Source organism: Gymnodraco acuticeps, unplaced genomic scaffold, assembly GCF_902827175.1.
Source record: "Gymnodraco acuticeps unplaced genomic scaffold, fGymAcu1.1, whole genome shotgun sequence".
NCBI classification, from domain to species: domain Eukaryota; kingdom Metazoa; phylum Chordata; class Actinopteri; order Perciformes; family Bathydraconidae; genus Gymnodraco; species Gymnodraco acuticeps.
The window spans coordinates 2,359,587-2,384,241 of NW_022991219.1; the positions used below are offsets into that span (position 1 = coordinate 2,359,587).

General features: G+C 43.3%; 2 protein-coding genes across 3 annotated transcripts in view; both read right to left on the reverse strand.

Moving 5' to 3' along the window:
* Positions 1–24,655, reverse strand: part of tsc2 (TSC complex subunit 2) — a 46,085-nt gene that overhangs the window by 569 nt on the left and 20,861 nt on the right. The window contains 26 exon segments of the mRNA XM_034239144.1: positions 16–114; positions 196–287; positions 369–447; positions 537–676; positions 754–1,027; positions 1,116–1,194; positions 1,760–2,358; positions 2,753–2,776; positions 2,778–2,908; positions 4,417–4,506; positions 6,189–6,419; positions 6,839–6,962; positions 6,964–7,085; positions 7,931–8,043; positions 8,502–8,660; positions 8,781–8,942; positions 11,639–11,779; positions 13,974–14,068; positions 14,606–14,708; positions 14,796–14,889; positions 15,015–15,204; positions 15,402–15,536; positions 15,616–15,738; positions 16,529–16,694; positions 16,791–16,897; positions 16,991–17,113. Of these exon segments, the coding sequence (XP_034095035.1) occupies positions 16–114; positions 196–287; positions 369–447; positions 537–676; positions 754–1,027; positions 1,116–1,194; positions 1,760–2,358; positions 2,753–2,776; positions 2,778–2,908; positions 4,417–4,506; positions 6,189–6,419; positions 6,839–6,962; positions 6,964–7,085; positions 7,931–8,043; positions 8,502–8,660; positions 8,781–8,942; positions 11,639–11,779; positions 13,974–14,068; positions 14,606–14,708; positions 14,796–14,889; positions 15,015–15,204; positions 15,402–15,536; positions 15,616–15,738; positions 16,529–16,694; positions 16,791–16,897; positions 16,991–17,113 (3,795 nt within the window).
* On the reverse strand, positions 18,269–22,904 carry LOC117561623. Of its 2 annotated transcripts, XR_004571409.1 has the most exons (3): positions 22,106–22,904; positions 20,931–21,019; positions 18,269–20,732 (listed from the first exon to the last, which is right to left on the reverse strand). XR_004571409.1 is itself a non-coding variant. In XM_034239152.1 (2 exons), exons 1-2 carry the CDS (start codon positions 21,030–21,032, stop codon positions 19,872–19,874), a joined length of 963 nt encoding a protein of 320 aa, XP_034095043.1. In that variant the 5' UTR covers positions 21,033–21,464; the 3' UTR covers positions 18,269–19,871. The 2 variants fall into 2 exon arrangements, 1 of the variants encoding a protein (XP_034095043.1); XM_034239152.1 differs by lacking the exon at positions 22,106–22,904 and having other exon boundaries at positions 20,931–21,464.

A 24,655-nucleotide genomic window follows, 5' to 3' on the forward strand; every position in this document is an offset into this window, starting at 1 on the left:
AGAGCCTCTTTTCACCCTGGTCCGGATCCTTTTAATGTGCCGCAACCTCGCCAGCCACTTGGAAGCGTAGGCATCAGATGGGTTGGCTCTGAACTGATGCACCAGAGAGGCCATCTGTAGAAGAAGAAGAGTAAATATGGATTTGTGTGTACGTGTGACTCGAGCTGAGAGTGAGAGATAAGGTGCAAGACTTACATTTGCATGCAGAGCCATCTGTCGGACTAAGAGAGGGAGGTTGGGGTCTGAAACGATTTTTGCCACCGTTGTGTCAACTAGTCCCTCCAGGTCTGAAAGAGAAGCAACAGAAGGAGTTAAAGAAAAACACAACGGCCAGGAACACGAGCGGAGGAACACGGTGATCGACTCACCCTTGCGGCACTGGAGGGTCACCAGGTTACAGTCATAATCCAGCGGTTTAATGATGACTTCTACAAAATTAAACTGACCCTAATAGAAGGAAAAGCAGAAGACGAGAGAATGAATAAACAATATATACTGCAGAGACACACATGTACTGTATCTGTCTGCCCATGTACCTTAATGGTGCCCAGCGTGTACTCCTCTCCAGAGTCGTTGTACACCACCATGACAAAGTCGTTGCCAATGTGTCTCTTTTTGTTGCAGCAGCCCTTGTCGCTCTCCTTGTTGGGCATCAGAGTGGCAATGTGGAAGATGGCTGCAGAGAAGAGATTTCATTAAGAACAAGCAGGCGGGAAAAATGTATATTTGCTAAATGACCATTAAGGTGCACACCCTGCATGATGTCGTCATGCCAACAGTAGGTGAACTCTCCGTCGTCTCCGTACTGGTCCAGCCCTCCGAGGAAGATCTGGTCGGGGTCGCAGTCCTTCAGGTGGATTAGTTTTCCCAGGCCTGTGAGGAAGGCAGCGTAGCGGTTGGACCCGTACTCGTTGGACAGGATGGCGACCTCGTTGTTGACCTGACCGGCCCCGACGAACACCACCCCGATCTTGTGGGTGTCGTACGGAGGCATCTGGTCCAGGACCTTCACGGCGCGGTCGATCACCTACAGCAGAGAGAGAGAGAGCGTTGTGAAGGACACCAAGTCAAAAGTGTATTTTTATTTTCCAGGTCAGCCAGAGCAGTCAGCTGACCTGAGTTTTGGGCAGCAGCAGAGGCTTGTTGGCTTCGTTCCCGAAGAAAGGAGAGTGGTAGAGCTGGAGGAAGACGAAGCTGTGGGAGACAGAAGAAGACAGAGTCCCTTTTAATATTAATAGATACATGGTATTTGTATACATACTATACCATTACTTTTTTATGACCACTTTTCAGGCATAATTTACTATGACTTTTTTGGTATAACTATAGTATAACTTTATGGCATACAAATAAAAAACTTGTTTATGACCCACTATGTTTGATCTATTATGGACGAAGACATTTCTATCCTTTTTATTGACATAATGACTTACTATACTTTGAAATGTTTCTGACATACTAAAGTTTGACTTTGTTATGGGATATTAAGATTATATATCAAAATGTGTCTGTCTATAAATATCACCTAAAAAGGAAAACTACACATAAAAACCCCCAGAAAAACATACTTAAATGTTGATTACTTTATGAGTGAAGATTCAAACTACTCATTCAATTATTTCTCGGCTGTAAAACACGATTAGACTTTCTTCATGGTCTTAACATCAAAGCAGAGATGAGCTTGCTGACTTAGAGGATAGACCGCGTCTCTTATTTGTCAGAAAGAGTGGGCTGCAGCAGGTCATGTGACTGGTGTTACCTCGGGCTGAGTCCAGAGATCTTCTCTGTGGTGCTGGGTCCGGGCCGGCTGGTGTACGAGTCTCTCTCCGTCCTCCTCTCCCTCCTGGAGGAGGGGGCTGACACTGAGATGGTGTGGCCCCGGGGCCGGTGGCCTACGCCGGGGGAGATGGGTCCGGATGGTGCTGCTGGGGCCGGAAACTCCAACCTCATCCTCGCTCCCCCGCCTAGAGAAGACACTACAGGGCTGTCACTGCCTTGACTCTGACTTCCAAGTCCATTAGTGTCCCCTCCTGTGCCCCCCTCCACCTTCTCCTTCTCAGACTGCTGGGGTGGGGGCTTGCTGTCTGCGGGGGCTTTTGGGGCCGATGGTTCTACTAGCGCAGCCTCAGACTCCAGAGCTGCCTTGGAGAAGGCCTCCGGTAGGGTCTGGAGCTCCGGGGAGGAGCTGGACTTGTTGAGGCCGTGGCCCTGGGACGGAGAGTGGCTCTGGAAGGGGAGTTCAGGCCCCTGGCTGCCCGGGGTGGAGGGTCCCATAGTGGGCTGATCGATTGGAATCGCTCCCTCACTTACTTCCTCCAGTGTGGACTTCTCATCATCTTGACTGGAGGTTGAGGAGGACTGAAGGAGAGATGAGAGGAGGCTATTTTAAAAGAGAACACTGGATCCCGTTTCAGCTAAGACATGCAAAACTTCAAGGACAAATCCTTCTGAATGAAAATGCTGGCTGTGCTCCATTTGGCTGGCATTCCACTTGTTATGCAGTAGCAAGGGAGGGGAACCCCACTTAAAGAGAGAGGAGCTGGTGTTTAATCTCTTATCAGCCGATCATGTGTGGAAAAACACTAATTTCATCTTTTCACAGCTTGTTAGTGTGAGCAGAAAACCTGTGTGTGAATGAATGTTGCTCAGTGCGTATTGTTTACTGGGTTGGTACACATGGTACTTTGATTACTCGCCATAGTAAATGATGCAAACATTTGTGCAGATTTCAGAGATGGCAGCGACTACCTACCCTGCTGAGCGTTCCAGGGGGGGGGGGTCTTGGTGAACTTGTCTGCAGACATGAAGATGGGATCAGACGGCATTGGCTCAAACTCTTCACTCTCGAGCCAATCAGGAGTTTGTGCTGCGGTGACCCCCGACCCCTCCTCCAGCACCACTACAGAGTCTACAGCAGGACACAGCAACAACCATAAGTGGATACACGTGGATACACACACACACACACACACACACACACACACACACACACACACACACACACACACACACACACACACACACACACACACACACACACACACACACACACACACACACACACACACACACACACACACACACACACACACACACACACACACACACACACACACACACACACACCCCCACACACACCCCCCCCACACACACACACACACACACACACACACAGGTCCCCTAACCCAATCCTCTCACACAACTGTTAGATAGAAAAATCACCAATGTCATTAAAGCTGTCAGTAGACTGCTGACACATTCTCTCTAAAATCTATTCTAGTCATGGTAACATGAAAGAAAATCAGTTGTATTGATTGATCAAACACACTCAAAAGGTAGTCATGGAAACACACGCGTGCACATAAATCGACATTGCGATCATGAGTCGGACACTGAGATCAGAGAGCAGCAGGCAGCTTTCATTCACATCTCATCTACTTGATTTTCCCATCATGCATCTGTTTGTTTGGTTGGTTGGTTATCTGGAGCCAAACACACTGCAGCGTCTGTAACAGCAGCCCAGACCAAGTCCTGCATCCCATAATGAACACTCTCAAAGGAGAAGACGACGTATTTAGGTATTTTTGACACTTGAGTGTTAAAAAATGTCTTTATCGCCCTTCTTAGAGGTCAGGCACGGAGGAGCCAGTTAGTCAGATGAGGTCTGGGCTTTCCTGTTGACAACATGAGGGGTCAAAGGTTAAAAGCTCAACCTGGGAGTATATTTCCGTGACAGAGAGTTAGAGAAAGAGGATTAGGAGGGGAAAACAAATCAGGTAAGGAGTGAAATGAATCACGATCCATCTTTAGGTGTCATTGGAGTGATTGATCCGATGAAGGTAGTTTACAGATCTCTGTTGAGGACCCTCCCTCCCGGGTTAATAGGAGTCTGATGGGTGAAGCAGAAATGCTGAATTCTTTCACTTGCACAATTTTAGAGTGTAAAGCAGCAGGCGTGGAGTTATCTGGTAAAAGTATGCAGGGGATCTGCTAAATGGAGAAACTAACTGCTACACATATAATTAAGGGAACATTTTGACATTTTTGGGAAATACACTTAATAGTTTCTTTCTGAGACCACTCTCAAGAAGAGGGAGATCATTTATGTATCTCGTGTGATGGTCATCAAAAATTAGGATAAGCATATATATCCCATTGGCTTTCAAACAGATTATTAAGAAAACAGTATTGCTGCTTTTGATCTTTGACGGTTTTTAAAAAGTATAGGATAATGTTTGACTGTTTCAGACAAAATGTTAACTTTCACTAAAGGGGATTTAGTGAAAACTGACGATCAAATGTCCTTTTCAGTTTGTGCTGGCAGATCACTGTATTGTGCAAGTGAGAAGAAATATACTACTCCAGGAGTTTTCTGGAGGGGGGGGCTTGTGGGGGCACACATGTGTTGGACGGTACCTGCCCAGGAAATGCTCCTGTGCAACCTGCCGGGGGCCGGGGGGCCTGGGGGGCCGGAGCCCGAACCCAGAGACCAGAGAGAGCCTCCCACTACAGGCGGGACAGCAGGGGACAAACCAGCATGGGGGTGAGGGTGGAAAACATGAAAACAAACCAATCAGAACATAGGAAAACAAATATCTCAAATGCAGTGAGAAAAGAAGACGTATTGAAAGAAGAAGAGAAGAAAAAAGATGGGCTGATGAGGAGAATTTTTATTTATTTATTGTTTATTAAAATAATAATAAGTGGCAACCTTTTTTGATTCTTGATTGTTTGTTATGTGGATTTGTAGTATTTGTGTTACTGTATGTTCAATAAAGGTGTATTTTACTAAATCTTGAGACATTGCCTCTGTGGGTGTTTCTCAATGTCGAGTAAAGCTGCTCCAGAGCCACTATTTCAAGCATACTACGTCATCGAGTGCCACCGAAGGACAATGTCCAGCATACTTGGAATTCTACCGAGCCTGGCGTACTTCGTAGCGAGAAATTTCGCTGCACATGTGTAGACTCCGGTCTTAAAATCCCCACAATGCTTTGCGCACGGACCAATTTCCCCAAATCTGTGGCGGAAAATGTAAGGCGGGGCCTCTCATATGACGCACACCTGCACACTTGCTAGCCTGTTCCACTCTTCGTTTTCCAAATGCCAGGAAGGATTCTTGCCTCGCTTCTGAAGGAAGTGACTCGGAAGACATGTGCTACCAAGCAAGCGTCCTCGACATTGAGAAACACCCTGAATGTACTAGGCATCAAGAGCCTTTCTTGTGCTGGCAGACACAGTGGGTGTTTCTCAATGTCAAGGAAGGATGCTCCAGAGCCACTATTTCAAGGATGCTACGTCATCGAGTCCCGCCGAAGGACTGTTCCAATGTCCAGGCTCCTTGGAATTCTACCGAGCCCGGCATCCTTCGTAGCGAGAAATGTAGAGGCTGCACATCCGCGGTCTTAAAGTCCCCACAATGCTTTGCGCACGGACCAATTTCCAAATCTTTGACGGGAATAGTGCTCCATTTAAGGCGGGGCCTCGCATTTGACGCACACCTGCACACCTGTTAGCCTGTTCCACCATTCTTTGTTTTCCGAGGCTAGGAAGGATTCTTGCCTCACTTCTGAAGGAAGTGACTCGGAAGACATGTCCTACCAAGGAAGCATCCTCGACATTGAGAAACACCCACAGAAACATATTGGCGTGGCGCACTTCGCACACACTAAAAAGTTCCATGCGCTCCGCGCTCACATTTTGCTCGGCCCGCGTGCCTTAGCACCGCTGCTATGACTCCATCCTAGGGGAAACACTGAAGAGAACATGTGAAGATGCATAAGGGGAGGCGGAACCCTCAGAGGAAGAGAGAAAATGTGAAGATGCATAAGGGGAGGCGGAACCCTCAGAGGAAGAGAGAAAATGAACAAAGGTACAAGATTCAGAAAGCATGAGAACTCACGATCAACGACCTGAGCAAATCCAGGCTGGCCTATTGATCCTCCTCGGGTTGAGATAGAATATAGACAGGCAGTTTGCTCTTACCTCACTATTAAATGCTTACAATGAAGACAGGCACTCCGGCGGACGGGATGCTTTCATGCGTATCATTACATTTATTGGACCATTATAATGTTCGGCCCTGTAGATAAAAACCCTGTGATTGACAGCACAAATATATTTTTCTAATCTTAAATAGTTGGATACCCAGCACTCGATAACATCCGACAGACTGACGTTTCTCTCACCGGTGTTGGAGCGCTGGATCAGGTTGGGCTTCCCTCCGAGGCTGCTGTGTGTCGGCAGCTCGGGGGCGGGGACCGCGGTGCTGGCGGGGGCGCTGGCGGTCTGGGCCGGGGGCTCCTTCACCCCCTCCATCCCCATGAGGACGGTAGAGAGCTCCTGCAGAGGCATGTTGCCCAGCTCCGAGGAGAAGGGACTGGGAGGGTTCTCCAGACACATCAGCCAGCTCGTGTTGCCTGGGACGACAGAGAGAGAGAGACAGGAGGAAAGTTCACCTACTGGTAAAGTTTCCTTTGTTTTCTGAGATTTTTTTATTATTTAATGTGGTACTACAGCTGTAAACAGACACGTCCACCAATTGTCCACAGTCTAATGTTGAAAATCACTTCACTCATTGGGATCTTTGATGTTTTACTGATTTTAAAATTGCTAAAAGTTCAATAGAAGGTAGATTCCAAATCTAACAGGGTGCTCTTAGATTAAAAAAACTGTTAAAAATAAATGTAAGAGTCTGTGTTATAACCTTGTGGATGTTTCAAGTTAACAACAAAACCAAAAACCAAGGACGGCCTTAACGGTACAAAGATGAAAGCACAAGGTTCACAAACACAATGAAGAATAAAATCCCCCTTTGTGTGAAGTGCGGCTTGCATACCTGACGGCCTCCGTATGAAGATCTCTGCCCAGCCCTGAGTGAGCATGGGGATGAACTCAGCCAGGCTGGGGTTGTCTCTGAGAGGCGGGGGGACAGAGGGGGCCGCAGAGGAGGAGGAGGGGGGGGGGGCCCAGACCATGCAGGGTGGAGACAGAGGGGGGGGAGAGCGGAGCAGCTAGCTCGCCCTCAGAGGGGGACACCAGAGGACTGAGGCTCTGAGCAGGACCGGCACGTAGAGCATGGCCCCCTGAAGAGAGAGAGGAGGGTCACCATCATCATCATCATCATCATCATCATCATCGTCATCATCAGTCAGCTCTTCTCCCTTTATAAATTATTTTTAAATTGTTTGGACTTGGATTATTTTTAGATTTACATTGTTTTTTTTATTATTATTTAAATTATTTTCAGATTTACATTTCTTTATTTTTTTTAATTGTTTAGATTTAGGTCTTTTTTTAATAGTTTAGATTTAGGTCTTTTCAGATTTTAATTATTTTATCTTTTTAAAATCATAAATGTTGATAATAAATGAGCGTCACTTGTGAAATTATTACTCCAAGTGTTCTGTTTACACTCTGACTAAAGCTTGACATTATTAAAAGAAACGGGCAACTAAATCTATTTATGATTCCTCACGTAATCCAGTTCCACTTATATAATATCCAGAGCTCACAATGTCAACACGTCAATAATGCTAAGATATAAGAAGAAAAGGCACTTTCCATCCACTTAAGAGTCAATATGGAATCATTGTAAATAATGCCACTCATTTTCTGTTACATGGCAGGTATCAGAGTGTTAGAGTGCGATGCAGTTTAAAAGCAATGGCATAACGGAGGCAGGCGCAGTTTAAAGCATGTCTGCAGATCCGTGGAGGATAAAAGCTCCTATGATTGTTTCTAATTTGTCTGCTCTTCCAAAGAGGTTTCAAATTTAGATTTTCGAAAATAGCACTAACTGTAAATGGGTAATGTTGGCAGCAATATGCAAGAAAGCTTGTATAGTCATAGAAAATGACATTGGAATAGGAAATAAAGAGAGGAGGTGGTGCATTATGGGATGCTCTAAGTCCTGAAGCGTGTGTATTACCTGACATGGAGCGGACCCGTATGCGCGTGGCTCTGTTGTGCTGCTGACTCGACTGTGACTCCAGTTTGGCCGGAGCCTCTTTGGTGATTCGGGTGTGGAGGGATGGGTCTGACCTGCAGCACCAGGTGAGGAAATGCATTACAAAGCCGCTAACAAGAGTGAAACTGAGTGACACGCTAACAGCTCTGTAAGGTTGTATTTAGGCCCAGCAAAGCTTCGAGCTAGATGCTAACGTCAGCATGCTAACACTCGGAAATGTAGATTTTAAGCAGATGTAATGTTTACTTATACACCATTTCATTAACTTAGTTTAGCCTGTGGCATTAGCTGGTTAGCGCTACACAAACTGTATGGCTGAGGCTGATGGGAGTCTCATTAGTTTTACAGGCAGTTGAACATAAACAAAAGTGTAGGGAAATTAAAATATTGCCCTTTAAATAGCACTAGATGAAAAAGCAGGCAAGCACCTCAATCATTAGGATTTATCCTCAGGGGAACATGATTATCAGGTCCAAATTCCATATTAAAAAAATTGCTTAATTTTTCCTGTGTGTGTTTGAAAGTTCTTCACCTGGTCATCTCCCCTCCTCCTCCCAGCCGCTCGGCCATGTCCAGGCCCAGCAGCGCCTGCGCTCTGACCCCTCCGCTGGTTGTTATGGTCACCAGCTTGTTGCCCACCAGCCAGGTCATACTGCGACCCCCCGTTAAAAGGAACTCTGCAATGGGAGACCTAAGAGGACAAAAATGATACATTTCATGACTGCAACAGCCTCTTGTAATTATTTTTTACAACACACAACCATTTTGAAAAGCCATACACACATACTGATTATACAAAATGCATGCTGACCTTTTGGGCAGGGCGGAGAAGTTGGAAAAGACATATCGTGCCATCATGTCCAGACAAGTCTCAGTGAGCTCCAGGTGGACAGTCTTCAGACCCTCGTCCGCCGGAGTCACCGCGTTTTCATCAGCGGAGCCCAGAGAGCAGGTGGTGGTGGAGGTGTGCATCCTGCAGGAGAGACCCAGGGAAGGTTAGGAAACAGAAAGAAGCGCAGAGGAGGAAGAGGCAGGCGCTCAGGCTTCAGATATATTGAACATGTAGTCAGTGCACACAGAGAACATGCAGGACGTCACAAAATGGCACAAACAAACATTTTTCACATGCGACACAATCATTTATATGCACACATGCATCCACGTGTGTATATAAGGAAACGACCCAACAGATAATTACATTTTCACACAAACACACACTGGGACATGGTTTAAGAGGACTTATAAGATGTGTTTCAGCACTGTTTATTTCCCTAGCTGCAGTTAAGCTCTGTGTAGGAGGCAGAAGGGATATATGCTGCAACATGTTAGTATGGTAAGTCACAGGACTGCAGAGAAACCAGCAGGTAGTGTGTGAGTGAATGTGTTTTGATTATTATCACCGCAGCAGCAAAGTCTAGTATAAGTGTTTACTGTGGCGTGAGCAGCAGCTCTTTGTATCCACAACAACCATTACTGCGGGATCCACGGGCCAATCAGGTTAAAAGCACCTTTAGAGGTTTTAACATCAGTCTCAATCAGGGTTTAAGAGATGCTTCAGTTCAAATGAAAGCCACATTGGCCTGCTGCTCAGAAGAAAATGCTCTCAATTCACGACTCAGAGACTTCACAGTTGGGCTCAGTCTGTCTCTGTGGGGAGCGGACTGTTTCCATGCTCACAGACTCTTAAATAAAACCTAAATGTTAAACAAAGAAACAAATATAAAAGACAGGAAATAACTATGTATGTATAAGAGAACAGTGCAAGAGGAACATCTGTCCTTGGTGGATCTATAATGATTAATCGTTTTAGCTCTCCTTGTTTTAGCTATGTAATCTGCAGTATAAATAGATTTCTGCTAAACAATATGAATTACGGTTACGATTCAATATGTTGTGATACTTTAAGGCAAGGCGATATATAACAAGTTTTCTGGAAAACCTCATAGTATAAAGAGCACACTGCGATTAAACTAAAATCTAAATAATGCTCAAAATCTATTTATTGTGCACTGAGCCACTTTATGCAATCATCTTCTACATTATTTAAAATCGATTCAGTATCACAGCTCATAATATCACTATTCCTAAGTGTATCATTCTTTTCTAAAACCAATACTTTAAGAATACACTACATATTCAATCAAATGGTTTATAAATGGAAATATATGCACACCGTAAAACACTGACCTAATCTGAGAGATGTAAGGATACAAGGTCTGTTTTTGTTATACAGCTGCAGATGAATTAGTTAAAAAAATAAAAGCTCTCCCTTGGTCCAACTCCCAGTGTGTGAATAAACAACTTTTCCACAGATTTTGTACTTACCTTTCTGCTTCTGTCATGATTCATTTTTAAGTTCTTCTAGTACACACATTCTCCAAACAACATGACCATGAGATGCTCACGACTGAAACAGAGTGTTCACTGCTGCTTTGTAATATTTGAGTCATCTTTTTTTCACCCAATTCAAACTAAAGCTGAGTATAATGGCTTTTATGAGAATGTAATGCTTTGCTTTTTTAATGCAGACACAGTAAAACTCTCAGTATGGCTGCAAGTAATAAGAATTACAAAACAAAAAGATAATCATTTTCGATACGAGATAGATTTATGAAAATCTGTAAAAAAAGAAAAACGTGAAAAAACATGGTCATGTTGCCTGAAGTATGCGCAGGAAAAACGGGTTTAATCTAACTCAGGTGTTACAAGTCAAGACACCAATGCTGAGAAAAAGCAGATTTGCAGCTGTTGAGCAGTTGAAGCGGGTTAAATAGATCCACACTGCAGTTGTTTAGTTTGATAAAGTGCCATGTGTCACTGAAATTAAATTACATAGAGCACCATCAGACATTAAAGTACTGGGCCTTTGCTGCCATCTGTCTGGCAGGAGGGGAAGGACATGTTTAATAAAGGGGCACTGCAGCCACGTCTGACAACTGCATCCATCTGTCAGCCAAGAAGAGGTAAGCATTAAAGGGGTGACGCTAAGTCAGGCGGAGGTGTGTGAGGTGATTTCAGTGTGTAATCATTCACAATGTCTAGAAATGCCACACTGGGAGATTGCCATGGTTTAAGCAGCACAGTGTATATATGTCAGGCAAGCAAACAGAGCTGTTGTGATGCTGTTGTCCTGGTCGCTGGGCGAGCAAGCAGAAGTGCCCCCCCGCCAGAGCAAAAGGGAGGCGGAGTTATAGGTGGATGTCAATCATAATAAGATCCCATCAGTTTGAAATCACATGCTTTGCAGCAGTCCCTCCTGCCATTCATTAGTTGTTAGGCTAATCAAAACCAGTCAGCAAAACAAAAAGTCAAATTAAAATTGACTGAAAATGAAAGCTAAATCTGTGTTAGAAGAAAACAGAAAACCATCAAATGTTTTCCGACATCTTCTGCAAACACTGCATGCAAAACCAAATCATAAGCCAAAAATGCAAAACAAACAGCATGTGTACGATCGCAGCCCAAACAAAAGGTCGACACACAAACCTTCCTCCAGCATGCACCACCCGCTCCAGGTGTCCCTGGCAACCAACCACCAAACGCCCCCCCAACGGACCCGCATGACAATGACCCTACACCCCCCTCAATCATCCCATGGAGGAAGCAACAAGTGTTTGGGTGGCTGTTGTGTTATTCTGGGTTAGGTTACCCAGAAGGCTCTTCTCTAACCTGCGGACCGCGTGTTCCGAGACACTGATGCTGCGGGAGCGGAAAGCATCCATGGCCGAAAGGTCCCTCAGCTCTTTAACTGGAGAGCTGCTGCTATTGGCTACCGCCGCCGCCGCCTTCGCCACTTTCGCCGCCCGCATACTGAGCGGTGAGGATTACCCATGAAGCACGGCGAGGGGGAACGGACCCGGGGCAGTGATATGGTGGTAGTGGGCAGTAAGGGGGTGTGTCATCGTGAGGGTGGTTTGGGAGTGTTCGAGGGGGGGGGGGGGGGGGGGAGGGGTATGGTGCATTGAGGTGTATCAGGTAACAGGATATGACACCAGAGCAGGGCACACGACACAATGTGGGGGCCACAAAGGTCAAAGGTCACATGACACGGGAGGGACCAGGAGCAATGAAGGAGGGATCCAGGGTGACACGACCACCCCCCCAATACCACAACGCAGAACCCAACCACAGGAGGCAGGGGAGGGGGGGAGGGTCAAATGAAGAGTTGAAAGAAAACAAAACAAGGTGAAAATTAACAGCAGTGAACACAATGAATCAGATCACAGGAGAGCGGAGTTAGAAAAAGAAAAGTAAAATAAAAAACCATCAACTTAAGAAGGAAGAACAGACAAGCTACAGCAGAGGGTAAACAGCTTCTGCTACTCGGAAAAGAAAATACACATAGAAAGTTTTCAGGAGAGCAACAAAATAAACATTATTTCACAGAGCAGGTACATAATGAAGCCAAGGACTAGTACAGGAGAAGAAGAGCTGTAGGGATGGACTCAGCACAGGCCTGACGTTACAACTGAAGGAACACATGACACCCAACGGAAAATGAAATGCCGGGTTAAACCTGAGGGTTGGAGCACAGCATGCCTGGAGTAAACACTAATTAATCAACATAACGGTACTTTGATAGATTTAGGCTTTTGGAAAACATGTACGCTTTCCAATATATAAAGCATTTGTGAGAAGAGGATATAAATATGAAATCTGACATGCAGCCCTCCAACCCAACAGCAGGCAATAAGAAGCACAAGGAAGGATAACTGGATGAATGATAACAAATGTGGAACACTCAAAGAGGTATTAAATGGAAGATCAGTAGAAACTGATGTAAGCAGAGACACTATGTCATTATGAAAAGCTGATACGGGAAGGTTGCTTGATTGGAATGACAGCAAGCGTGTTAGAATTATTTTTATTTATAAACCTATAGGTGTGGGCCAACCAACAACGAAGGGCTAGGGCTAAAAAGATGTTTGCAAAACATGTGTAATTGCACGACAGAGGAGGAGAGGGGATTCATTAAAAAGCTACAATGAATCAATTAAAGCAAAAAATGAGGAAGAAAGGGAAAGCAGAGTTCTAGATTTCTTTAGGGGAGTATAGTGTGGTCTCGAACTATATTGAGATATTTAGAGATTGTGCACTGTTGAAATATTGGTTAAAGCGGGACACTCCTGTTCATTCAGAGCCTTTTGGTCATAGGTCATTTTTACTAAAAATCTCTGTCCACACTGAAAATGTTGCCTACATCCTCCTTCCATTTTTCGGCAGAACTCTGCATTACGGCCGTTACAACTAATACTTATTTGCAGTCCCCTCCCTCATACTGCGATCACCTGTGACTGTGTTTGTCATGATTTACTTTGGATGTTTTAAGCGCAAGTTATCGGGGCAATAAAGACACGGACAAACCGACACACGCTATGTACAGATTAGCATGGCGCCTTGCTGAGAAAAGCTTTCTTACAACTCTGTGTGAAAGTGTGTATTTCTCTTTGTGAACAGATACATGTAGTGTGGATGTTGAGATGTAACAGCAGGGGAAAGAAAAACAGATAGTTCTTCCCCCCACGCTACCGCTCTGTATCATCCTTATATAATACAGGTGGTGGACAAAGTAATAAACATCTGGACAATATACTGCAATCCAATACTACAAAGCACACACTAATACTACAGAGTTAAATACTATAACAGTGAAGAATCACAACCAATAAAAACGACCCTTCAACTGAAGGGCTTTTGCATTGGATGACATTGAATTATACAGGTGTTATTTTGTCCATCCCCTGTATGTTATAATATGAGTGATTTTTTGACAAACTAATTGTGGAAGAAAAACAAAAAACATTTAAAAATGTCAAAAGCATAAACAAATGAACTTAAAACACCATGGCAACCTGAGCAGAGTCACTGCAGCCGTCACGACACAGTACCAGTCATGCTGAGTCCCCTGTTACCTTGGCAACCCCAACAATGGCCACATGGACCATGTGTGCTGGTTTCTATGTGAGCACTCGCAGCAGTGTGTGTATGTGTGCGTATGCTTTACCTCTTGGGCCGCTCGTTGAGGCTGGTGCTTCGGGCACGAAACGCACTCTGCTCGTGACCGTCATCGAACGGCAGCAGGGCGTTGGAGCGCAGACCCTGGAGACACAGACAAAGGTGTAAATGTACAGATAGAAAGATACTAAACTAATGCAGCTTAAATAAGGGTCTGTTCAAAAGTTTGGGCCAAATAGTTGTGATTTTATGGGAGGTTACTGTATGTGTCAAGGCGGAGGGGCATTTTGGAGTCCCTGCTGCTTGTATCCTAAGCTAACTGCCTGCTAACAGTAGCTCCAAACACAACACACAGAATATAAACATTGTGATATAACCCTAGAAGAAAACAAATGAGCATATTTCCAGAAATATTGAACCATTCCTTTGATGTACGATCTCATTATGTCGACTAAAGTTTTAAAAAATTAGGAACTGAAGAATACGAATAAGTCCTTCCCTTAGGTATGAGAGTTAGAAAGTAAGATGTTTTTTTCAAGCGGGAAATTATTTAATTTTCTGAATGCTTGTGCACAAGTAAGAGCACTCTATTGACATCAATTTGTATGTGTTTTTTTGTATCTTTATATAAAAAAATATGCACATAAGTCAATAAAGTTAGGAAGATGAGTAAGCACACACCTTTGTGATGTACTGAACAAAGTCTTTGCGGAAGGGGAGTCTGCAGCGTATGAACCACATGGCGATCACATGGTGGGCCAGGGACACGATGTACTGGTTGAACCTGAGGAGAGTGGAAGAAACCAACTGGTCAGAGTGTGTCTGTGTCGCTTAAGAAGAAGTGTGTGTTTGTGTGTGTGTGAGCACTTACTTGGAAGGGTTAGTGTAGGGTAGAGAGATGGCAAACACGCTGACATACTGCTCAGCTACAAAGTTGGCGTACAGATGTGGGAGGCGCACCAGAGCTGTGAAACGGAACACCGAAATAACTCTTTATCTACAGAAAACTTTGATGTGACTAACTGGCCTCTACAATGGTAGAGAAACGTATGACAAAAGAAGTTGTGAGAAAAAAGCTTTTGGTACTCACTGGAGAGGAACTCGAGCATAGGTGATGCCATGGCAACAGTGGCAGAGATGTGGGTGAGCTTGACGATAAGAGCGGGGAGGAGCTTGATCATGATGTCAGGCATCTCCACCGTGCACATTGTAAGCGCCACCACACACTGCTTGGCACAGCGGTAGATGAGGCCGGTCTCGAGGCACTGAACCAGTTCTCTCTGTAGGGGGGAAAGGAAATAAATAACAGTATGGAAATATCTGCTTCTGTGTGTGCAGCGGGACTGGTAAATGGGACGCTGTTGCCTAGATGTGGATTTTCTGGCAGTCATTAAACCCAACACACAAGCTTCAGAACATGCTAGAAACCTGTTGAGATGTCTTGGTTATTCTCTAAACTACAGCATATCATTTGTACCTGTCTTGCCTGCTCCAGGTAGTTATGGTAGGAGGTGATCGCTGTGAGAACAGGAACCACCGCCAGCTGAACGTCAGTGCGAGAAAACCCGTCTGGGGTCTTCTTCAAACGCTCTGAGATCAGCCGATCTGTCACCTAACAGAACACAGACGCAAGTTCATTCATATGTTTACACTTTACAGACTTGTTTTACGTGTCTTTTTTGTTGCGCTACCATGCAGCAGAGTGTGGAGCACAGCTGGTCCAAGCTGCATGGGGATGTGAGCAGCAGCACTTTGTACTGCAGCGTCCACGGCAGCTTGTCCAGAATCAGCTTCAGCACCTTCCAATCGGTCTCCTGCAACAGAAGCAGAAACCATGTCTTTTTTCTCATAAAGGACAGCTTTGAAAACAATGTAACCATCAGTTATGAGTGAGTCTATGCTCTTGGCAAAGTCCTTTGTTACAAAGAAGAATAAACACTATAGCGAAACCCTCCTGCAAACTCTCCAAGAAATAGAGGGTTGTAGAAATGAGTCTCTAATCCAGGAATTAGTTGAATTTTTGCAATTCAGGTTTAACTCCCGATGGCATGGCCAACTGTGTGTGAATGTTAGGTCCTAGAGCAATTGGTACTGCTCTGTATGAATGGGTGAATGACATGTAGTATGTAAAGTGCTTTGAGGGGTCGTAACGACTGGATAAAGCACTATATAAGTACAGTCCATTTACCATTTAACGTCTATGACATAAAAAACAGCCGTAAATACCCCCTCGGGAATCTTGAAGTATTTAGCTGTCTTTGAAAAGGCCGTTGCGAACACGATGCTACATGAGAGTACGTAAGTTACCGGTGACCTTAAAGGTGATCACACCAAACAGCAGTCTGCATTCAGTTTATGAAGCCATGCAACCATTTTGCTTTTGACTTCTATACTTCAAAGAACATAGAAGTGGTGTTCATTTTGCAAAGATTATCATTCTGAACAAGAATTATAGACACTTTATAATCCTTTTTTAATCCAAATGTTTTTTTGTATGTTTAAGAAAAACCAGTGCGTGCTAGCTTCTGGGTAGGACTACAACAATACATCATCCCTGCACCAAGACTGCATTGGATGAGTTTGCTACAATACTTCTCTGTATACCATCTTCAGGCCCTGCAGGAGGACATTGAAGGCCGGTGCGTAGGGCAGGTAGGCCGAGCGGATGGAGGCTGTTGAAGCTGAAGGAGCAGTGGGGGGGGCAGGGCTGCCAGCAGGAGGAGATGTTGAACCTGCAGGCTTCTTCTCACTGACACGCTTCTCTGGCTCCCTGAAACCACCATTTAAAATCCTGTCAATACAGGATTTAGTTGACTGGATTATTATGAGAAAAACAGATGCAGATGTGAGCCGTGTGCGTCCTCACCCTGTGTCACAGTAGCAGTAAGGGCTAAACCTCAGGACCCCGTCTTTGTTGGGGACACCAAGGCGGTGAAGAGAGTCCACTCGCATCATCAGGAAGAAGTCAAACACCTGGAGGAGAGAAGGAAGTTCAAATGATACAGTAAGTCAACATGCATGTTTGTTTCAAAGGGAGTAAAGCAGACACAAGATGAACCCCCTTACCTGCAGTCTGATGCTGCAAGCGATAGCTGAGCAGTATTTGTTCTTGTAGTGGAGCTGCAGGTGGCCGATTAGCAGCTCATACACACGACTGGCGTGACTGGCTGGTAGGCTGTAGAGCTTGCTCTGCCAGGAGAGAACAACATGGTTATTTACCACATTCACTAAATTGAATTATCTTTTCAAACACAACACAGGAGAACATATTTTGGGCAAAACATTTGTTATCAGTTAAGGTTCAAAAGTATAACTTGAAAAACTTGATACTAATCAATAGTAAAGACATTTATTATGTGTTTTGTTTACTATCTACAAAGAATTAATAGCATCAGATTTTTATCAGGCAGACTCCATTCATATTTGTAAACATGGCTCAAATCTGAAACTACGGCCGTATCTCATTTCTGGGATTTCCCCTCCTCGACTCCTTGGTCCTCCGGTAGTGACCCGGAAATTAATTTCAGCGCGCCATGTTGAAGGACATCTCATTTTTCTAAATGCACACCGAGGACCGAGCATCGAGGAGGCTCTCTGGAGGAGCTCTAACCGAGGATACACTGATGGGTCCTCCACGGCTCCTCCGCGGATGTATTTCCGGCAACAGTGATGTTTCAAAGAGTCGTGACGCACGGCCGGACTTATCTCAACCAATGACAGCTCTGCATGCATCCCCTGGATATTATTTATTAAACTGCTTTCATCGTGATGTTTCCAGAGAGAACAGCTGTGAGGTCCGTGCAGAAAGCAGAGCAGTGTGTATAATATATATCACTCAGTATAACAGGCCTACTCTCTTTAATTGCTTTAGTTTAGTAGATATCTACAAACAAAGAGTCGATATTTTTTAAAACCATTTAGTGCTTCACATAATAAAATACACAACGGTAGCCTGATATGCTTTAGGAGCTGGCACTGCAAAAACTGCAAATCTAACCAAGTGTAATAATCTTATATTAAGATTATGAATCTAGTTTGTCTTGATTTGAGTTTAAATAGCTTATCTAGTGCTTTCTAAGGAAGATCTTTTGACTTAATTCAAGTAAATGTTACTTGCCTAGTCTTAATAAGCAACTTTGTCTTTATTTTAGTTATTTTTAACTAGATACAAGGGATCTGTCTATAAAACATCCACTTCAAGGCTATAAAGCCTTATTTTAAGCACTAGTATGGCAAGAAAAAAAAAATCTAATTTCAAGCATCAGCTCTGTGGTTAACATAAGTTATTTTCCCAGCTGGTATAAAGACAGTAAAAGACACAATTCAAACAAGAATAGTGAGGCTTAACATCTCTTTTAATGATAATCACAAAATAATCATCATAACACACTCTCCTAAAGGATATGGACCAGAATAACTGATGATATGCATAAGCAATACTGGATAAAGAATAATATATCTTAATTTCTGAGGTTGTGGTGCTTTTCATATATCACACCAAACTATCAAACAATCCATGCCACATTACACATTTAAACATGAACAGCTTAACACACCAAGTATGGCTGAGCGATATGGATAACAAAAATAAATATTACAATATATCTTTGACTCGAGATTGTAGGGGTGACTGTCAGTGCTTTCACACACACCAAGAGACCTTCATTTATCACCAGCTTAACAGCTCAATTCCATAACATCATTGAGGTTGTACTTAATTGGAACATATTGGTGGTCTTTAAAAGTAACTGCATAATAAGCTGTAAAATCAACTAGCTTCTCAACATCAACTACCTCTGTGGCTTGTGCAAGATCAGGGATGTCTACTTCATATGCAAGCAAATCTTTGCTGAAGCCCAAAGTGTCATAGGGCTGATATTCAAAGCAGTATAAATAAGTGTTCACCAGCCAGATATCTTTGATTAGCCCAAATACTGGTAGATGCTGGTCATTAAAACCACTGATTATCAATGACTTATGACTCGTATACTTGTTCCCATTAAGGATAAGCCACTTGAGTGACACAACAGTTTGCACGTCACAAGTACCAATGTAGTCTCTCAGTTTCGACAGTACATAGTCTGTGTTTACAACTTCAGATGTTGGGCCCAGTTCCTTCTCATTTGAAAAAACCGGGTGTTGCCTTCCATTCACATTGTGAGAGCATTCAAACCTCTGATTGTGCTGAACTAATGTCTTACAAATGTTCTTAAAATGTAATTTTGAAGCCCAGCGTTTAAAAAAAACCTATGTTTTGATTCAAATCTCATACACATGTGTCTAATCATAGGACCCAAAGCCATAATTTGTGAAGGAAGATGAAGCAAATAATGTTGTTTTGGTATAACGTTGTTTTCTGGGGAAAGCTGCTTAAATGATTTCAAATGCTGCTCTATCAATTCTTTAAGCCTTGCAACTGTTGTAAGTGAGATGACTGGTGCAAACAGGATCCGTGTTATCTCTACCAATTCAATGATGAACTGCACAAACAAACTCTCTTTGACGTCATTTAGCAAAAATGGCAATATTTTCAAAAGGATAAGCATTTGTCCTGAAGATTGTTTTAGTCTGTTATCATTTGAGGTCAATGTGGAAACAGTGATGGGACATGGTCTGTCTCTTAGATCATGAGGTGAGTAAGGGAAACAGACCATAGCTGAATTAAATGCATCCAGTTCTATCTGCCCACTAAGAATGAGATGTTTTAGCACACATTTGATCTCCATAGGGGCGACTCCTTCAAGAATAATATGCATAATATCTGTTGGGGTCTGCTCAATAAGATTGAAGCCAGGAAAATCACACAATCTACTTTTTCTGTTGATCCCATATGTTGTTTTTAAATTGTTCTTTACAAAATCTGTGCTGGCCCTCTCAATATCAGAACACTGGCGCAGATGTCGCTCTACTGTTCTTTTGTTGAAACATTTCTCATCAAAGTTATTTTTCATGTCATCTCACAATGCCTACATTTACAAAGAGCAAAACCAACACCCTCTTTAAAACCTGCAAACTCATGTTGAGCCAATGTATCCCCACAAAGGGAAACCACAGCACCATACATGATCCTCTCACCAACAGCTGTTTGGATTTTAACACCGTGGTACAACACATCTAAATCTTTTTTGATTCTATCTAAAATCACATCCACACCACACTGAGACAGCTCACTTGATTTTGCAATGGCTAGCAATCTAATTGCAGACAGATTTGATCTATACTTAGGATCTATATTTCCTAAAGTGTAATAAACCATTAACAGTTTGTTCTTTCTTGCATGTGCTCCAAGTGGATTGCATATTTCAATTTCGTCAGTATATAAAATTATCTGCAAAGCGGAATGTCTGACGGAGTACAGTGGGTGGTCCCTAAGAAGTTCACCATCAACTATATCATATAAAAAACCCTCTTTACACCTCTTAGGTATGGAGCTTATCATTGTGAATATCCGGGGATCAAAAAACAACTCCTCGAAGCTCTTGAATAATGGCACATAATAAAATGAGTTAGTTTTAATGGTAAGAGCTCTTGAAATTGTTTTCTTAGTTCTATATGCAGTTCGTGATATGACCACCTCCTCAGGCTCAACAGGGTTAAACAAATGCCGAATGCTACGGTCCTGTAGATGCGTAGATGAGACTTTTGAGAAGGGGTCTTTAAAGTCATCAAATACTGCTAGGACTGTTGTTTGGAGATTCTCCTCACTTCCAACATGGGTGTCAAAAGCATTCTTGATCTTGTCCCTGAGGTTGTCTAGAAGGGAGGCTTGGTACTGTTGCACATCTGAAACAACATTGTTGACATTCCCCTAGAACAAAAAAAAAAGGGTTTACATGTATGAATGACAAATGCATTATCCATCACATCGGTATTTTTAATTTTTCTTAAAAACTTATACCAGACAATATAGTTTTTTTTTATGTAACTGCAAGTACAGGATGTATTCAAGTTAATAAGTGCAAATACACATTATAATAAAAGAGAGGCAGAATTGTTTGTGCAGTACCTGAGATAAGTAGCATCTCTCACGGATATTTAGAGCAAATGCTGCAGAATGCCGGGACAGACTGTGGTCGTAGCAGAGGATGCCTCTCCCTAAAAACAACATGATTCAGTCAAACTTCAGTGAATACTGCTATTTAAAAAGTACAATATGTAATTGATTTGTAGTGGCTCCCGGTTTGCGTCAGTATATAGACAAAAAAAATACCCCAGTTATATGATGAATGCTATTTAATTGATCAAAGTTGAGGGCAATAGTATGGACTCCAGTCTTATGCACACAGAAAGATTCACAAATGCATTCATATATAAATGACTCCACATAATTATTTTTCAATGCACACACAAATAGTTATCTTTCTATCAATATTTAAAAAGAAATCCACTTAAAAAAAGGTTCACAAATGTATTCCTGATGCACACACAAATAGCCTATTTCTTGTTTTAAATAAATGTAATAGAAACCCACAAATATATGTATTTAAAAGTATTTGCATTTGCATCAAAAACATATTTGTATGTGATCACATTAGATATATTACACATATATATTATTATTATTATTATTAGGGTATAGTACACCCTCGAATAGACGTAGGTGATTGGCCGAAACGGAAGGAGACATCTGATTGGCAACAGATAATTCCCTGTTTTTATATGTGGATTTGTGTTACATATATATACACCGATAACTATTTAAGTGTGCATGGAAAATATTTGAGAGAGTCATGTATATATACATCTCTAAATACATTTGTGAATCCTTCTGTGTACATTCATTAATATTGAGACTGATCTGACTCAGCCATACCATATGTTTATATTTATTTCATTTAAGAAGGGACAATGCACATTAATTAACATGAGCATCCACATGTAACTGTGCCAGATATAGCCATAGAATCAAATGTTCCTCTGCAGTCCCTGGCCGGTTGGTGGCATTACAAGAAAACTTACAAGAGCATGTAAGCACAAATAAAAGCACATAGATAGATAGAATAGAACATAACATAAAGTTAAGATTATGCATTACATTATGCGTTTTCAAAAGGAGCTATAAGTAATATCAGTCAAGCAACATCCATAATAAAAACATGGAAACAGGGCAAGTACATTTTAGGCTATATATTGCTGTAATTTGTTAGAACAACTGTACTGTATAAGGTAAATGAATCTCACCATGTTTTCTGGATTCTCAATTTGCACCGGTTCCAGATTCCCGCCTTGATTTTCTGTGTCCTCTACTGGAATTTCGGCGCCTGTATGATTAGGCTCTTGTTGGGTATCCCGCCATCCATCCAAGCCTTCCTGCTGTGATGGTGTCACCCGCATGCCATCCAAGGTGATACAGCCACGAAAAATCGGAATATCATAATTGTCTTTGCCAAGCCTGGCTGAATCAACATGCAGGAAGGCTGGATGACTTGGTGGGCGACCACTGGCCACAAATGCCGTGTGTTTGCGTTTTAGGTGGTAGAAAAAAGAGTTGTATACTCTATAATCTGCTGCACAGCCATCTACCCCACAGGTGACATGGAAATTAGGACTTCTACCATGTCTTGAACTAATATGTCCAAGAAGCATTCTCAAAGACAAAGCCACGAATACTAGACATATAACACAACGCCAAATCATGATTAAATCTCACCAAGTTTGTACAAACTCAATATTTCGCAGGCTGGCACTATAACGATTGCTCTCAGTGGGGTGCTATGGTGGGGTGTGCGAATTTGGCGCCTGCTGCATTATTTCATTATGCGAAGACCCGCCCATACTCTGCTTCTCATTGGCCCTGAAAGAAGAAAACCCGGGAATGTGCAAGTGGTGTTTGTTATCTCTCATAAAGTCGGAAAATTAATAACTTTATTTACCATGTGTTTGTCAGAAGCTGGATCAATGACAATATCCACTAAAAGATGTAAATAACGAATGCCAGTACTATATTATTTACATCGAGAGATCCTCCTCAGTCCTCAGTGTTTACAAGTGGATGGCTGTTAGCAGGCCCGGACTGGCCATCGGGAGGACCGGGAGGTTTCCCGATGGCCTGGCCTGTTAAGTGGCCTGCTGGCCTGAGGATTTTATTTTAATGTATGTATTGTGAACGCAACGCTGCGCAAATGTGGGTCTGACCCCCAAAACACACCAGGAGCGTCTGCGTCGTGTTACGGCCGCGCCGCGGCGGTCGTAAGGATCGCGGCCACTCTAGTCAATGGGTGCTATTACACCACACGCGCCGCGTTACGGCTCAGACGCGTCCCAGAAGCCGCTCGGCGCAGCGCTTCTCTAAAATTAGGATGAATCCTATTTTTGCCGCGGCGCAGCCGTAAGGTAAACTCCTCCCCCCATCCCCCCGTAGTCTTTCAAGTAGGAGAATACATGCCAGCGTTCTCCTCCGGTTTACAGGCACTGTAAATTATATATATAGAATAATTATGATGATGAATGCATTTTTTTTTTACCACTAAAATACAGCAACACATCTTTGATTCATGTCGTTTATAACTGGAATATTACAATTATTATTAACTGTGTCTGTAGTCTACAACACAACAAAATAGGAAATAACAACAATAAACACGATTTAAACAGACACAAACATAAACCATTTAACTACGTATAGCCTACTTACTTGTAGAAGTACAAATGTCCAGGAAATATTCCAAAATCAACAACAACTGCGAGGCTGCACACACGACGCTCCGCTTCCGCAACGTTTTGAAACGCGTCTGGTGTGTGTTGACGCAGGAGGAGGTCGCAGCGTGGCTCAGCCGCAACGTAACGCGGCGCAGACGCTCCTGGTGTGTTTTGGGGGTGACTCTGCCTCACAGACAGTGCTGGAATTGGGCCGGTACTCACCGGTACGCAGTACCGGCACTTCTGGTTCTGACCCATGGAGTACCGGCACTTCTTGCTCAGTACCGGCATGCTGGCGGTACTCCGGTACTCATGCACCGTGCCAGTACTCAACACTCTCCCGCCGTTCTTATTATACATCCATATATATATATACAGCCGCCCGGTACTCAGTAGATGCGTCATGAGGTGCCGAACGGACATTCTCATCGCTCTAACCGCTGGAGTTTCACAGCGGCTGTCAGCTGTTTACTCCTGTCATTCAAACAGAACGTGCTGGAGAGGGGGCGAGGCTTATCTTCTCCATGTAAATACTGTGGTGGAAACGACTATGTCAAAATTAACCTATTTGACCGTGATTTAATAGTAATACACGTTTCAAAATAATAATAACAATAATGCCGAAGTAACAACATACTGAAAACTGTTAGTAAAACCATGTTTTAATGCTTTACAATTTACATACCTAGATGCACGTGTGTTGTGTTTATGCAGTGCAACTCCCACCCAGTGGGTGGCTATGTAGAGTGATAGAACAGAGCAGGCACGCCCCCGAGAGAAGGAAAGCAAGTCAAGTCACAAATTAGCATTTCTAAAATGTTAGCATGGATTAATAAAAGTGCAAAAAGACAGCGGTTGTCGCCGGAAGAAACTTCAAATACAGAGAATGCTGTGCCTGTGTTGGAAATTGTGTCTGATGGGGAGCTTTCTTTGGTTGATCCTCCTGCTCCAAGTTCTAGTGCATTAGCATTAGCACTAGCTCCGCCGCCTCCTCCAGAGCCTCTAACGTTAGCTGCTGCTGGCGCAACTGCCACCACCAACACCGGGCAAAGCGATGCACCTGACTGCTGGACAACGGACCAGGTGCAATAT